At 52.5% G+C, this 13,947-nt stretch overlaps 7 protein-coding genes across 7 annotated transcripts; 1 reads left to right on the top strand and 6 right to left on the bottom strand.

The window, feature by feature from the left end:
• Positions 1-838: 838 nt before the first annotated feature.
• Positions 839-1,495, bottom strand: A1O1_02949 (uncharacterized protein; the record flags this gene model as incomplete). The annotated part of the gene is made up of 2 exons (XM_007723857.1): positions 839-1,165; positions 1,217-1,495. 2 exons carry the CDS (start codon positions 1,493-1,495, stop codon positions 839-841), a joined length of 606 nt encoding a protein of 201 aa, XP_007722047.1.
• Positions 1,496-3,597: 2,102 nt separating this feature from the next.
• On the bottom strand, positions 3,598-3,999 carry A1O1_02948 (uncharacterized protein; the record flags this gene model as incomplete). Its single annotated transcript, XM_007723856.1, has 1 exon — positions 3,598-3,999. The coding sequence occupies one exon, from the start codon at positions 3,997-3,999 to the stop codon at positions 3,598-3,600; it is 402 nt and encodes a 133-aa protein (XP_007722046.1).
• Positions 4,000-4,874: 875 nt separating this feature from the next.
• Positions 4,875-6,880, bottom strand: A1O1_02947 (uncharacterized protein; the record flags this gene model as incomplete). Its single annotated transcript, XM_007723855.1, has 2 exons — positions 4,875-6,779; positions 6,830-6,880. 2 exons carry the CDS (start codon positions 6,878-6,880, stop codon positions 4,875-4,877), a joined length of 1,956 nt encoding a protein of 651 aa, XP_007722045.1.
• A 749-nt stretch (positions 6,881-7,629) lies between these two features.
• On the bottom strand, positions 7,630-8,029 carry A1O1_02946 (small nuclear ribonucleoprotein; the record flags this gene model as incomplete). Its single annotated transcript, XM_007723854.1, has 3 exons — positions 7,630-7,698; positions 7,750-7,842; positions 7,904-8,029. 3 exons carry the CDS (start codon positions 8,027-8,029, stop codon positions 7,630-7,632), a joined length of 288 nt encoding a protein of 95 aa, XP_007722044.1.
• A 582-nt stretch (positions 8,030-8,611) lies between these two features.
• Positions 8,612-10,459, top strand: A1O1_02945 (uncharacterized protein; the record flags this gene model as incomplete). The annotated part of the gene is made up of 1 exon (XM_007723853.1): positions 8,612-10,459. One exon carries the CDS (start codon positions 8,612-8,614, stop codon positions 10,457-10,459), a length of 1,848 nt encoding a protein of 615 aa, XP_007722043.1.
• Positions 10,460-10,703: 244 nt separating this feature from the next.
• Positions 10,704-11,690, bottom strand: A1O1_02944 (uncharacterized protein; the record flags this gene model as incomplete). The annotated part of the gene is made up of 1 exon (XM_007723852.1): positions 10,704-11,690. One exon carries the CDS (start codon positions 11,688-11,690, stop codon positions 10,704-10,706), a length of 987 nt encoding a protein of 328 aa, XP_007722042.1.
• Positions 11,691-13,108: 1,418 nt separating this feature from the next.
• Positions 13,109-13,540, bottom strand: A1O1_02943 (thioredoxin-like protein 4A; the record flags this gene model as incomplete). Its single annotated transcript, XM_007723851.1, has 1 exon — positions 13,109-13,540. The coding sequence occupies one exon, from the start codon at positions 13,538-13,540 to the stop codon at positions 13,109-13,111; it is 432 nt and encodes a 143-aa protein (XP_007722041.1).
• Between the last annotated feature and the right edge of the window lie 407 nt (positions 13,541-13,947).

Raw genomic sequence — 13,947 nt, 5'->3', positions numbered from 1 at the left:
TAACATCCTCTTACAGAGCTGAACTTCGTACCATTAAATGGAAGATGTGTGTCACGTGCGGTTCCAATATAAGATGCAAGCGAAGGTCAGACTGGCTTCAGAGCTCACACTCAATAGGGCGTTTCAGGATATTAGGGACGTGAAAACACAATAAATTAAAGAAGAAATACTCGTAATTTTCGGCATCTATCAACTAGACATACATCTCATGAACGGTGGTGGTATCGTCAACTCACCAACCACATCCGCAATAGTGACCTTAGTGACACCCAAATATCGTTTTGAAAGCCAACCGTCACCCATGAGATATGCTCTTGATTTCATCATATAAAGCACCATATCCAACCAGGAAACCCCCTTCCTCGTCATTCATCTGGTATCTTTATATGGCTCATCCCCCCATTCCGAAGCATTGCTCAGCGTGCATAAAGTAAGAACTCCAAATGATTCAAATATGTCCATCGATAACACCCCCCAATGAAGACGATCGTGTTCTATCATGATCTCCCAACCGTTGGAATGCTCGATAACTCCATGCTAAACCGAGTCTGTCTTTTCGAAATCGCTGTGCCGCCATACTCCCTCCCCGGACCTTTATCTTCAAGAGATGGCTGGTATCATGATGTCAACTTCGTCAAATCGCTATGCCTTATGAACAAAACCAGTTTTTTCATGTCGTGAGATACATATGTACAAAATAAAAGGGTGAGTTGATAGTGGAGAAATCGTCGGAAATCATGAGGCAAAAGGCAAGTGACATCACAACATCAGCCAGAAATGAATACAGCGACACAACGACGGCAAGCACGGGGCGTGAGCATTCCAAAAGGCGGGCTCATTACCACCGGCGAGCAGAAGTCGTCTGCTGCATCATGCCTGGAGAGATGGATGATGGAGGACTTGCAATGCGAGTGCCAGTAGAGGGGTTGACGATGGGAATGGCGTTGTTGCGGTTACGGAGCGCCGAGGGTTGATGAATTTTGAGGTGGTTGTTATTGTTGTTTGCGAAAGTGGAAGGTGACATGTATGCAGAGGTTGCGGCGGAAGAGATCGAGAGCGAAGGGGTGATCTGTTGAGGTTGGATTTGAGATTGCATGGGAGAGGATTCAGGCGAGCCGCTTGACAACGAGGAACGGTCGGAGGATCCTGATGTGACGGACTGTCGCTTCGCGAAGTCAGTAAAGCTCGAAGTCAGGAAAAGGGGTGAGCCACAAACCTCATCGAAGGACAGGAGGTTCGGGCAGAACTCCAAGTCGTCGTCGAGGTCAAAGGACCGTCCCGCCTCAAACCTCGCTCTATATGTTGCCAGACTGGGGACTTCTGGAACAACAGATTCTTTTACGATCTTTGGGGCGCGGAATTGTCGGTGGGAGTTGTGAGCCGCAGGTAAGCGAGGGGCTCTTCGAGAGCGGCCAGAGTGGTTGTGAGACTGCGACATGGGATGAAGTGCTTGAGCTTGATGGTGCTGATGACCACCGTAATAGAAAGTCGACATGATTGCAGATGTTCGGGGTTGCAAGTTGTTGATTGATCGGAAGGGTGAGCTGTAGTAGCAAGGAGGATGAGAGGCGCAGTTGAGTCGGGAAGGCACCGGGGGACAGCTAATCAAACCCAGTGGCAAAACAATTGGCGGATGCCAGCTGACCAATCTCCCGAGGGGTCGTGAAGGAATTGATTGTTGTTTTCTGAGGAATGTGGAAGCTGCGTCGAGTTGTTGTAGAAGAGGCTCTGGTCAATAGAAGAATAGTAAAGAGGAGAGAAGGTGGCAGGTGGTAGGCAGGAGTGTTGGTTGTAGAAATGGCGGTGATGTACCACGGTAGTACTACTAATCGGAAAGGCAGCAGGTGAGAGGCGAGAAAGGCAGAACCTAAGACGGGCTGCAGTGGGCTGGGAAGCAGATATACTGGCGGGCGGGCTCTTAGGTCCTTTGCACCTGGGGGAGATGCAGCGCCAGGTGCAACTAGTGGAGGGTAAGTTCAGTGGACTGGCGTCAGTCTCAAGGCAATTGGCCGCCGCACACGGCCCATCAGTCGCAATACCTCTGCCACAGACCTTATACTAAGCTGGTTGAGGTCAAGCGTCGAAGCGCTTTGTGTATCTCTGGGCACGTCGGGTGGGCGAAGCAGGCAGAACAAGCCAAACAAAACCACGCACTGTAGTACGCCAGTACTGTACAGGCCGGCAGCGGCAACATGGGCAGATGGAGATGGCTCGATTATCCCTCACCCATCCTTGCTCTTTCCATCCTGCATCCATGGAAGCACCTATTCTTGCACACACCAGTCACAAGTCACGGCAGTATCTCACCACCCGTACACCGCTCATGCCTTGACGTTGTCCCCCCCTCCACGAGAATCACCACCTGGCTCTGGACCTGCAGATCCTGACTTCCCTCGGTCACCACAACTCCGGAACTGTGCATAACATCCCAGTCAAATTCTCCTACGCCATATGGCACACAACTACTAGTTACCTAGTGGTGGATGTGAAAAGTTGGAGCTTCGAGGACCTGCGTTCTTCCACCGTTTCAATGTTCTAGAAAGATTGATGGCCCGCACCTGAGATATGTTCGTCTATTGCTGTGCAGTAGCATAGGACCAGGTAGTCGTCCTGTGATACCGTGGGTGTCTCAGCAATCAAAGAGAGCCCCCCACTTCACATTGTTCAATGCACGTCTCCTGGGGTGGCCACCACTGATTAAACCTCTCATCTCCTCCTGTCTGGGGCAACTCGTGGGGCGGTTGACCGTGCCATGGTACTTCTCCTATATCAAAGATACCCAACGATGTTGATAGAAACCACGGTGCTTCGTCTGTGCTCTATCTGTTTGTCGATCCCGGGGTCTCGCCTCGAAGGGATTAACAGTGAGCATGGGCTGGGCCAGGGGTCGGTGACATGAGGCGAACAATAATAATGAATCAGATTTAGCGTTGAGGAGCCGACCAAACAAGCTGCAACTGCTATGACGAAAGGGTCTCTTCGACAACCAATCAAACCCTGAGGCCCCTAGCCTCTATGATTGACTAATCTTGGGGACTCTCTCACGGAGCTCAGCTTGCGTAGTCCGTAGCACGGATCATTGTTTCCCCGCCTGCTATTCTCTGACGTATCGTAGTATCGTAACTGTGCCTCCCCCTGGTGCTCCAACACGTGACTCTGCGAGAATTTCTGCATTAAACTAGGCTTCCCGTCCTTCTCATCAGCAAGACACAAGCCTCGAAGGAGAACAGGCCGCTACAATCGATATTGCGGTCAACGCCCTAGAAACAAGAGAGGGCCTGTCTCACAGGGAGCGAAGCGGCGTGGAGGAAGTAGCGCGATGGTCGCTGTAACACTCCCACTCCAGATATTTTCTGTTTTCGGTGTTCGGAGTGGTTGATGGTGGACAAGCTATGCCCAATGTTGGCAGCCTTGCTCTGCGAGCCTCCTGGTCGACTGTGCTGGAGATGGAGCGCTGGCACGACTTCTCGCTTGGCGCCTCGTATGTAACGACCCTCGAGGCCGCGGGAAGAGCGTCTGTTTGCAAAGTTCCCAGAGCACAAAGAGTGTTGTTTTAGACATGCATGCAAAGGTCGTAAACGTACTAAACGTGGTCTTTCATATCGGATCATCCGCATCTTCCCCCTTCCTCAATCTGCGATGGTCTTCACTCGACCTCGCCCGAAGATGTGTATCCGCGGCGGCCTCATCATCCAATTCAATGTCTCTCCCTCTTTCAGGGCCACTGACCCCAAGTAGACCTTCAGCCTCCTCAGCCTCTCTGGCCGACTCGTCCAGCCCGATGGTACCACCAGGTTTCTGGCCTTCCTCTCTCATCCCAATAAACACATTGCCTGCGGCCAAAAGACTCGCGCCGCCCCACCACGTGCCATTCAATTTCTCATTGAAGATCATCCAGCCTAGGATTGCCGTGACCATGAAATTCGCGCTGACGTTGACGATGCTCACGCGCGTCGTGCTGTCCGCTCGAGTGAGGGCCGCGGTGAATAACGCCCACATGGCGGCGTTGAAGGCCAGGTTGAGGAGGAAGAATGTTCCTCGCACGAGGAATTCGACGATTGTATTCGTGGGAGACAAGGAGAACAGTGTTGCTATGTGTGACGCGAGTGTTGACGTGAGGGCCGTCGTTGTTCTGTAATCATCGGTCAGTGGTGTACCTTATATTAGGCAGGTATTGCAGATGCTTTAAGCCAGTAATGGAGCTTTGAGGCCCAGGACAGTCAATTGGCACATAGATCCAGAAAAGAAGTGGGCATTATTGATTTGATTTGATATAGAACTTACAACTTCGCAAAGACCCCGTTGAACGCTGCGCATGCACCGCTCGACACGGCGAGTATCACCCAGACGGGTTGGCGCCGTAGCGCGGCTAGTAAGGACGATGTGTCCATGTCCGTAGTCACAACAGCTTGAACCTCGTCAGGAGAGCCGGCGTCAGGTTTTCGGCCTACTAGTCGCTGCCGTGCTTGGGACATACTGAGGACGGATCGGAGAAGCAAGGCTTCTGGATCCGGGAAATATTATGCCACCACCAGCACCAGCACCGGGCACTAAAAAGGAGCTCACGAGGCTGGCTTTTGTGGAGCTGCGGCTTCAAGGAGTTCGGTTGGCTCCGGCTTATCGCTTCTGTATACCTTAGGCAGGTCAGTATTCTCTACAGAGTATACTCCCTACTATTATTCATGTATCGTATTGGTCTTTGACAAGTCCGCCCACTGCATATAGTATAGGGCAATGGCATATGGCTGCGTCTCTTCAGCTACCTGCTCCCTACCTATGCCTACTGTGATACAGACAACCAGACTCGCCCAAGCCATACCAGTAACGCCTCATGTGCGCCGGGCTACCTTGGAAAAATTGCATTAGAAAGACTCCTACCTCGCCTTCCCGTTCGCTGCTGTCGCCGTCCGAGGTTTGGCACCTTCGGTTGTGTTCTCCTCCATCTTTTGCTTTTCTTTGGCTTCCGCCCCGTCCCCTATATTCGGCGGCGCGCTTTGCCGATTTAGCGAGCCTTGTTCGAAGCCCAGGGACTTGACAATGCCCAAGCCCTTCGTCCTTCCCTCCCGGAAGAGGATCCGTTCTCCGACGGTGAGAAATTCTGGTCGCTGCACAAAGCGGAAAGCCACCGTGGCCCGGTCGCCGGTGCGGATATACTCGCGGTCAATCTCAATAATGGCGCATGTTTGGCTGACAGGGCCGACATGGAGCATTGCTTGATACTTTGGCCGGATAGTGGTGGCATGAGACAGAATCAGCACCTCGGCAACAAACTCCCTGTAGACCATGGGAGGAGTTTCGAGTTTCGGAAGCACAACCATGCCTTTGCGTACGTCTTTTCGCCGTATCCGTTTCAGTGCGAATGAGGCCGACTGGCCAGCGCTGCATGCGGGGACTTGAATCCGCTTGCGCTCGATAGACCGAATACTCGTTGTCTGGAATTGACCAAGTGAATCAGGACCTACGAGGACAGTGTCCCCAGCATGTACGACTCCCGACTTGACCACTCCAGACACCACCGTGCCAACGAAAGGAACCGAAAATGTATCGTTGATGTGGAACTCGAAGGGCGCTTCACTGTCATAATGGCCATGGTGAGGTAGAATGTTGAGGAAGGTCCGGACAAGGTCCAAGCATTCTCCGGTGACGTTGGAAACCTGGAAGATGGGGCATATCCGTTGAGAGACAAACTGCGTGGCTGTCAACACGGTCTCTTCATGATTCTTGATGAAGATTGGGATCTTCCGCGCGCCTGGAGACTTGAGGATCCTCGTCAATTGCGTGATCGTCTCTTGGAGAATTTGAGGAGGACAGATGTCGATCTTAGTGATGACGACCATGACAGGGACGTTCAAGGCAAGCGCAATACCGAGATGCTCCTTGGACATTCCAATCAGGCCATTGTTCGCTGCCACCATCAGAAGGCAGTAGTTGGGCGCCGAAGAGAGTAAGCCGAAGACCGTGGTCCGCAGATACTTTTCGTGACCAGCCAGATCAGTAAAAGTAATGACCTTCGCTGCCCGAGTGCCGATTTCGCCCCAAGTCAGCTTGCGGCCTGGAACGGTGGACGTGATGACCTCGCCCTGGGTGTCGAACCCCATTATCTCCATACCCACCGAGGACGTCCGCCCGGACTCTATCTCGTGCTTGTGGCGGAATAGATTGACTCGAGCTTTGCCTCGACCATCGTCCAGGTTACCCTTCACAAGCACGCCCAGCATGGTGGATTTTCCGGCGTCCACATTGCCCACCACGGCGATCCGAGTCTCGATCACCTCCTCTGCCGTCGGTGGTGTCTGCCGGATCAGTAACTTGCCATGGCTTGTCTTATCCTTTATGTTCTTCGTGTTCGCTTCTTCAGGGCCCCCAACGTTGTACGTGAGTAATACCCGGACCGCGGCTTTGGTCAAGTTCGCCGCTTCGGTGATTCTTCGAAGCGCAAGCTCCCATTGCAGTTTCGTGAGCTCCATCGACTCGCCATTGTCTTCAAGACCTAAATCAAATAGTGTTTCTCCATGGCCCTCGTCAATCCTCGATTGAATGAGTCCAGCCAGCTGTTGGAGAGTGCTATCCGCGTCTTCAGACGTATCGAGCAGCCAGTCTTTCAACTTCACCTGGCTCGGGCCATCGGATAGACCTAATTGATCAAGAATATCGAGCTCTGCGTGGTCTTCGGTGATGGAGGAGTGACCGCCGGTGGAGTAGCCACTGTCGCTCGCAATGGACTTGGAGCGGTTCTTTGCCTGTTGCTTCTCGACGTAGTCGGCGAAGTCGGAGAGAGCCTGTGTCGCTGTCAGCCAGATGAGGCGGCGCGCTGGAGGAACACCCTCACGAGTTCCCCTTTGCGACGCTCGTGAAGCGTCTGCTTCATGCGGCTGCCCATGGTGTGCACTACAACTTGATTTCACGGTTGTTGGTGTCTAGATGGATCGTATAGTGATTGATTGATTCGCCCCCGCGCTCACTGAGGTATTCGGGTTATCATTTTCGAACGAGAAAGGGAGATTAACGGATGGTTTCTATTACTGCTGCATTTCGAGTATATCGATTCCGAGTATATCGAAAGAAGACGATCCTTGAGGTCGAAAGGGTCATCTATAAAGCCAATGTAGAGTCATGACCACCGCAGCGGAGGCGCAGATGTCACTTGGGTCAAACCCCCCACCAGCTGGGCCGCCACTGAATTGGCCACGCCTCTCTTGCGCAGGGCTCCTAAAAGGCCTCGCTCGCTACACAATACACCCGAGCCTTGCGCGTCGCACCCCTTCATGTTTCCGTGTACTAGTACCCCAGTCCAGATATCTGCGCCTCTCTTCTATGCCAGCGCCAAATGGTCCCAGGTCTCTGCAGGTTCGGTCTGTTTCCATATCAGAATCGCAGCCACTGTCTCACGGTGAGTCACTCGAGACTGTCAATGACGGAATGGTCCAAAGTCCTGTAGAGGTGTGGTGTATCTGCCTGAGGCTTCTACCACTCAGACCGACGGGCTGCGGCGCACGTCTGCCGGTTGACTCATTTCAGGTCTTGTATTGGTTCGCAGTGGAGTTGATCATAAGGTGGACATGTAGATAGTCTTCAAGACGCCGGCTGAGGTGAAATTAGGACGACCGAATCGCCTGATGGACGTTAGAGCTAGGTTTGAGTGCCATGCGGGAAATACGTGCCTCGAACAAATAACATGTCTGATTGTTTCTTCGTAGTCTGCTCCAGTCAATGTCCGAAACGCGCATTGAATACCGCAAGCAGACTGACCTTAACGGTCTCTTCTCCATCGTCCTCATCTTCAATGGTGTATATCGTCTCTTCCACCTCTCCAAGAACGAGGTTGCAGTGACTGTCATAAGCCTGGACAATGGTCAGAATAAGTGCTGCTGCTTCTGCTGTCACTATCGCCATCTGCGCATACATGTAATCTTCCTTTCAGTTCGCGGTCTCCTCGTAGTCGGACGAAGACAATTTCGTCGAGAGATAACCGGACAAGATCGAGGGGTTCTGAGACGGCAGCAGCCGCTTCGTCTGGTGAATCGGCCATCCTGAAGACAAGTCGCGGTCGGCTGGTGGAAGAGGGAAAAAGCACAGGAGCCTGCAGTACTAGCAGTATGGTTCAAGTGGTGAGAAACTCCCGCCTGCGAACTCGGCGGTCCCTGAGCTTGGCGCTGGCGGAAAAAACAGCTGCTCCCTTCGACTGCGGTCTTGACAACATTTGAATGATCCATCCTGAAGTACAACTCCCCCTTGTCCATTCTATTAGGCGACCCGTGTCTTTGGCGTATATATGCAAGGCTCGGTGCCTCTTTCGAGGTTCATTAATGGCGTCTTGCAGCCTTCATCCAGCAAGATACCTCACTTGACCATCCACATCCTCCGAAGACAACCTCGTCCTTTGGCCCATTGCCAGTCAAGATGGCCGACGTCTCTCGTCCAAGGCCAGCGGCGGCACCAGCATGTATCGGCGTATGTTGGTGATGCAGTATTTCAGGTTTATAATGACGAGGTACGGGAGGACAGAGCGCCCACCCCCACTACCCAAGTTGTGGAAGCTCAGGACTCTTCTCCTCCCGATGCCACCACTCGGGCAAGGGGGCGGAGTGAAAGCGCAGAAAAGACGATATCCATGGAGGAACTATTGCAGGAAAACAACCCTGAGCGAATTCTGTTGGGGCTGGTTACCAGGTCGATTGGTGATGTATTCGTCGCGACAGCCGACCAAGACACATTTACTCGAGCTATATGCGCTTTAGACCCAGACTACTTCATTCTCCCATATCGAAACCTTCATCGTTATGTCAAACCTACCCTGGAGAGTGAGCCGCGATTTCGGATCGTGAAATCGCTGGAGGAGCGCATATCAACATTCATCGGCATTCTGGACACACTCGTCACTCTTCGGCAAGACAGCGGCCACGAGGTCCCACTCGAGGTCTATCGACATCTGTTACGATGCGCAGCTGCTGGTGGCCATGGCAACATGGCGCGGAATGTGTTTCGTAGGATCCTACCAGAAAGGAATTTGGTTCCTGACTTGGAGTGCTACAACTACTTCATGGAAGCTCTGAATTGGAATCAGGCGTACGGCAGATTTGAAAGATACCAGCTGAGGGTAACGCCGTATAGCTTGGACCGTCGCTCCAGTACACATCGACGCACAGGTTATACCGGTCACGGTGTCGCAACATCGAGCAATCCAGATAATGAACAGTCAATCAGGTTGGAAGTGCTGAGAGTCTTCAACGAGCTTGTCCGGCAGGGTCTCAAAGGTAATGAAGCCACGTTCTGCAATTTGATGGTTGCCATGGGTCGTGAAGGGGATATTGCGAGTGTCAAAAGTGTCTTGAAGTCGGTCTGGAACGTAGACCTTGACGCTCTCGACAAGTACGATGAAGAGGAGCTGGAAAGCCCGACATTCTATGAGGAGGGTTCACCCCTGCGGCCTACCGAGCGGCTTCTATTCACGGTGGTCCACATCTTCGGCACGAACAACGAAATCAGCGTGGCGGGGATGTTACTAGACTACCTTTCCCGGAATTACAATCTTACTATTCCGGAGGATCTCTGGACCTATCTTCTCGAGTGGACGTTCGTTCTTTCGTGTCAACAGCAAGGATGGAGAGTTCGCAAAGGATTTGGCATTGGCCGCGTGTCATTCCAGGCTGTGGAGTCGTTGTATGAGGTGTTCCATAACGAACCATACAACGTCAAGCCCAAGGTCGTGGACCTGATCTTCCGAGCAAAGATGTGGACACGACGACATATCTTGGACCGAGCACTCGACGATATCCGAGCCAGTATGCGACTACTGGACGAAGAACGGACGAACCTTTCAGCACTGTACGACGAAATGCGGAAATACCTGCAAACTAGGCATGACGAGATCTTCAAGGATGGCGTGGCGTCAGCTGAATTCCTGAAACTGAAGAGAGAATTCCTGTCGGCATCGCTGACCTTGGACTGTCACCTCCAGCTGATCATCATTGCGGTCCGCAACACCTTCAAGGAGAAAGACTGGCCAGCATCAAGACGGGAGGTTGAGTGGGCATATCGTCGGCTGCCTCAGCTGGTCGAAGAATGGTCCGATTATCTACCGGACATCATCCCCTATTATACGCCGACCGGCCACGTCAAGTTGTTCGGGCAGGAGCATCGGCGGAGCGCCATCATCTCCTCGAACACGGCTCAGACGACCAAGACGGGTTCCATGCGCACCATGTTCGACACTTACAGTCCAGCAAGGCTGCGGCATTCGGCCGATTACGTCCGGCGCGGACCAAGAGGTCTTGCAGCCTTCGATGAAGAAGCCGAGGCGGACGAGGAGGAAGCCGCCGACTGGGTGCTGAAGTATGAGCGGAACGGGCGTGATGAACGCGTGGGAAAGAGACGGTATGGACATCTGAACTATCCCTCAGCCGACTGGAGGATGGAAGAGTGGAAGCCTTGGTCCAAACATGTCGGCCCTTATCGATGAGATTTGTTTCCCGGGTTTACTCCGTTGCAGATCTTATCTGGAAGTACAGCTGAACGAAGACTGTAACATCATTTGTACTAAGTACATAGTCGGAAATTTAAGGCATGGGCAGAATTGCTTCTCCAGAGAACCCTTCTCTAACCTCGAGCGAAGAGATCATTATTGCTCTGCACACTGGCAGGCGTCTGTCAATTCTAACTATGATAAATCACGAACTTGCTTTTGGGGGGAATTCATGTCGCAATCACTTTTCCGACCGCAAATCGTTGACTACCATGTACCTGCCCAGAGCTATCCAGCCCCAGCGAAACCAGATCATCTGACTTTTATGTCCGTCGGTCATGGCAGCCCTGGCCTTCCAATACCGCGGAAGATCATTGACAAACACCAGACGGTCGGCGCCCTCTTTGTTGCCCGTGCCTCTGGTGCCCATCACGTTACCGAAAATAGTGCCATAGATCCCACCCAGTAGCGTGGGAACAGCGTCGAGAATGAAACTGTATTTGCGCACAATGTTGATGGACGGCAGAGTATACAGCGCCACGGGACAAGCGCAGCCGGCATGGCCCTTCATGATCTGCTTGACGAACAGCGTCGCGGCATGGTACAAGGCCTTGTGATTCGGATGGCCCGAGATGCCGTGCTCGTCGAACGTGATCAGGACGTCGATCGAAGCGCGGGGACCTTCGGGCGGCGGAGAGGTTTTTGCAGTTGTGCCTGTTGTTGTCGCAGAGGAAGAGGAGGAGAATTTGGTGTGTTTTGACTTCCCCTTACGCCGGTCTTTCTCCTTCTCTCGCTCCGCCGGCGCGGTGGCATTCAAATGCGGCGCAAAGGCACTGGCCAGCACACGCACGACCTCTTCCGGCTTCCAGTCCTCGTGCATGCCGTCCCTGAACCGCTCGTCGTCGAGGACAAAGACATCTTCCCTCCGGCGCAGACCAAGCGTGACTGCGGCCTTTTCCAGTTCCAGCCGCCGCGTCTGGCCGAGCCCCTCGCTGTCTCCCGTGCTTAGGCACAAGATCTTCACATGGTTCTGGAGTTGTGGGTCCGTCAGCGCTTGCAGGGTCGGATTGAAGAACATGGATTCATCGTCCGGGTGCGCAATCAGTAGAATGATGCGTTTGTTGCGCAGGAATGCGGGCACCGGCGGACTGCTGTTCGCCGTGACGTGCCAGAGGGCGAACAGTAGGACTGGTGCGAGGATCAGTGTGACCAACGTCGTGAACGGCATGGCTTCGTTTCGTTACGTTGCGTTTCTTGCCCAGCGGTACAAGCCAGACAGGCCTCGGACGGTTCGCTTCGGGTCGGTGTGTCGCAAGCCTGTTCTGAAGGGTAGCCCAGGTGTTTGAGTAGAGGAGGGCTGTGTCTGTGTAGGTATGGAGGTTGTGTCTGTTCGGCTCAGGGTTGGTCTCGAAGGTCGGGGTTAGGAGAGGACGCGGTCGTCGTAGTTGTCCCAAGCACGGTGCACTGCGAACCTAGACGCAACTGCAGAACCATGATGGGGCTTCGAGTCTGCTCCTGCAAGAGAGAGAATGTTGTGTGGACTCTGGAAGCTTTTTAGAACATGCACTTTATGACGACCCTGGCAGTGGTGAGTACGTAGTGGGTTTGATTTATTACTGGCGTGGTGTTGCCTGCATGCGTGCATGAACCCGTGGAGATCAAATCACTGGCTAGAAGCGGTAAAGGTGGCCCGATCGTCTATTCAGGGTTTGCTACCTGGAGTTACCAGGATATAGATTCCAAATTAAGGGTTACGGCACCCGCTATACAGCATGCCTTGCTGTGGTCATTCTTGAACGGTCAGAATTTGGGAGAATTGCGCATATAAAGAACAAATACAACAACCATCATGTATTATTTGAGCATCATGTTGTCTCGCTTCTCTTCGGTCCCGTGAAAGCCTAAGGCATCTTAACCTATGCCTTGTACGCTTTGACAAGTGTAGCAAATGGCAGACATTGATTGCATGAAAGAACTGAAGGTATAGATCAGAGGTGCCGTAGTGCGCTAATGGCACAACTTCATCATTTTCATCTCCGGCGAGGAGCATGTAGAGTGATGGCGATATATCACAGCGGCTTGATTGATTCCTGGGAGGCCAGGCGAGACCGGAGGGTCATAGAGACCATCGCCTTGGACAACAACCCCACGGTCAGGACATTCGGCACGAAGCTATATCACGGCTACGCAGGGAAGAGACTGGAAGGAGCTTCCTCACCGATCCTCTACCGGTGAGCCTCTACCGGTGAGCCTCTTTGAGGCAGGGCAGTGATATACTGTGCGGGCAACAGGTCACGAGGTCAAAAAAAGCAGAAGACTCGGGGGACAGTACCTGGCGTGGACCACCACATATAGACTGAGACTCGGAGTCAGAGCCGTCAAAAGCAGGAGACTTGTAGTTCAAATGTTGTCAGCATTTATCATTGAATGCTAATGCTCAAGAGAGACCAACCAACCATTTCCAGACGCCTCGCCGAACGCCGGGCACCCCAATATGTCGTTATTAATAATGACAGTCACAGTCGCGCAAGAGTATACTAGGCCAAAGTGAGTCGCTGAGGTATATACTCACTCTTAGCCTGTATGGACCCTGGCGTAGCATAAACTGATCGAGTGTCTTGCCAGGACGCAGAAGGCTTGTCGTACTCAATATCGGTATCGTGTTGAGTAGTCCTTCGGTGACACCACCAAACCCCTTCCCTTCTTCGCACCCTTATAGATTGTTTCGATAATATCAATGAGCTCTTGTTTGTCTTCCAGTACCCAATTCAGCTTGTTGTTGTTACCGGTGCCAAAGTCACACATCATATGTTTGTTGCGAAAGAAGAACATCAGTGTGACCGGGTCGTAGAGTTCGTACATTTGTTTGAAGTCGGGGACTTGGTCGATGTCGCAGACGTAGATGACTGCAAAGTTTTTGACTCGGTCGGCGATCTTGTATAGGACTTCGTCCATGCGCATGCAGTCGGGGTCCCAGTCACGGCCAAAGCGGATGACAACGAGTCGTTCATCTTCAGACAGGATTGCTTGGTCGACGTGCCAGCCGGTGACTAGATGAGGAATAACCACGGAACCCATGATCGTAAAAACTGTAGTTTGAAATGTCTGATGTGTAATGTGTGTGGTTTGCGAAGAATTAAAGGACGGACATGAAACGAAAGTGCAATAATGCGAGACAGATAAAGGTCGGTCGTAACACAGAAGGGAATGAAACTTGGAGAAGACGAAAGAAACAAAGTTTCCATTCAGTGAGTGACCAGGCTGCAGCGGATGCCTCCCACTAATTTGGGCAGGTGGCTGAACTAACAGCAGCGCTAAGATAAGGGACCATCTAACCATCGACTTTTTCCCATCCGCATCGCAGTCACTGCACCCAAAATACCCCGCGTGAAAATTTGGGGATCACGAAAAGACTGTCCTGCGTTGAGAGAGTCCGCTTGTTGACGTACAGAGTAGATTATCTTGTCCCCTTCCGTCTGGGTTCA

This window comes from Capronia coronata (assembly GCF_000585585.1).
Source record: "Capronia coronata CBS 617.96 chromosome Unknown acBCG-supercont1.2, whole genome shotgun sequence".
In the NCBI taxonomy this organism is placed as follows: domain Eukaryota; kingdom Fungi; phylum Ascomycota; class Eurotiomycetes; order Chaetothyriales; family Herpotrichiellaceae; genus Capronia; species Capronia coronata.
Note: the sequence above shows the minus strand (reverse complement) of the source record. Positions and strands in the feature narration are given on the sequence as shown.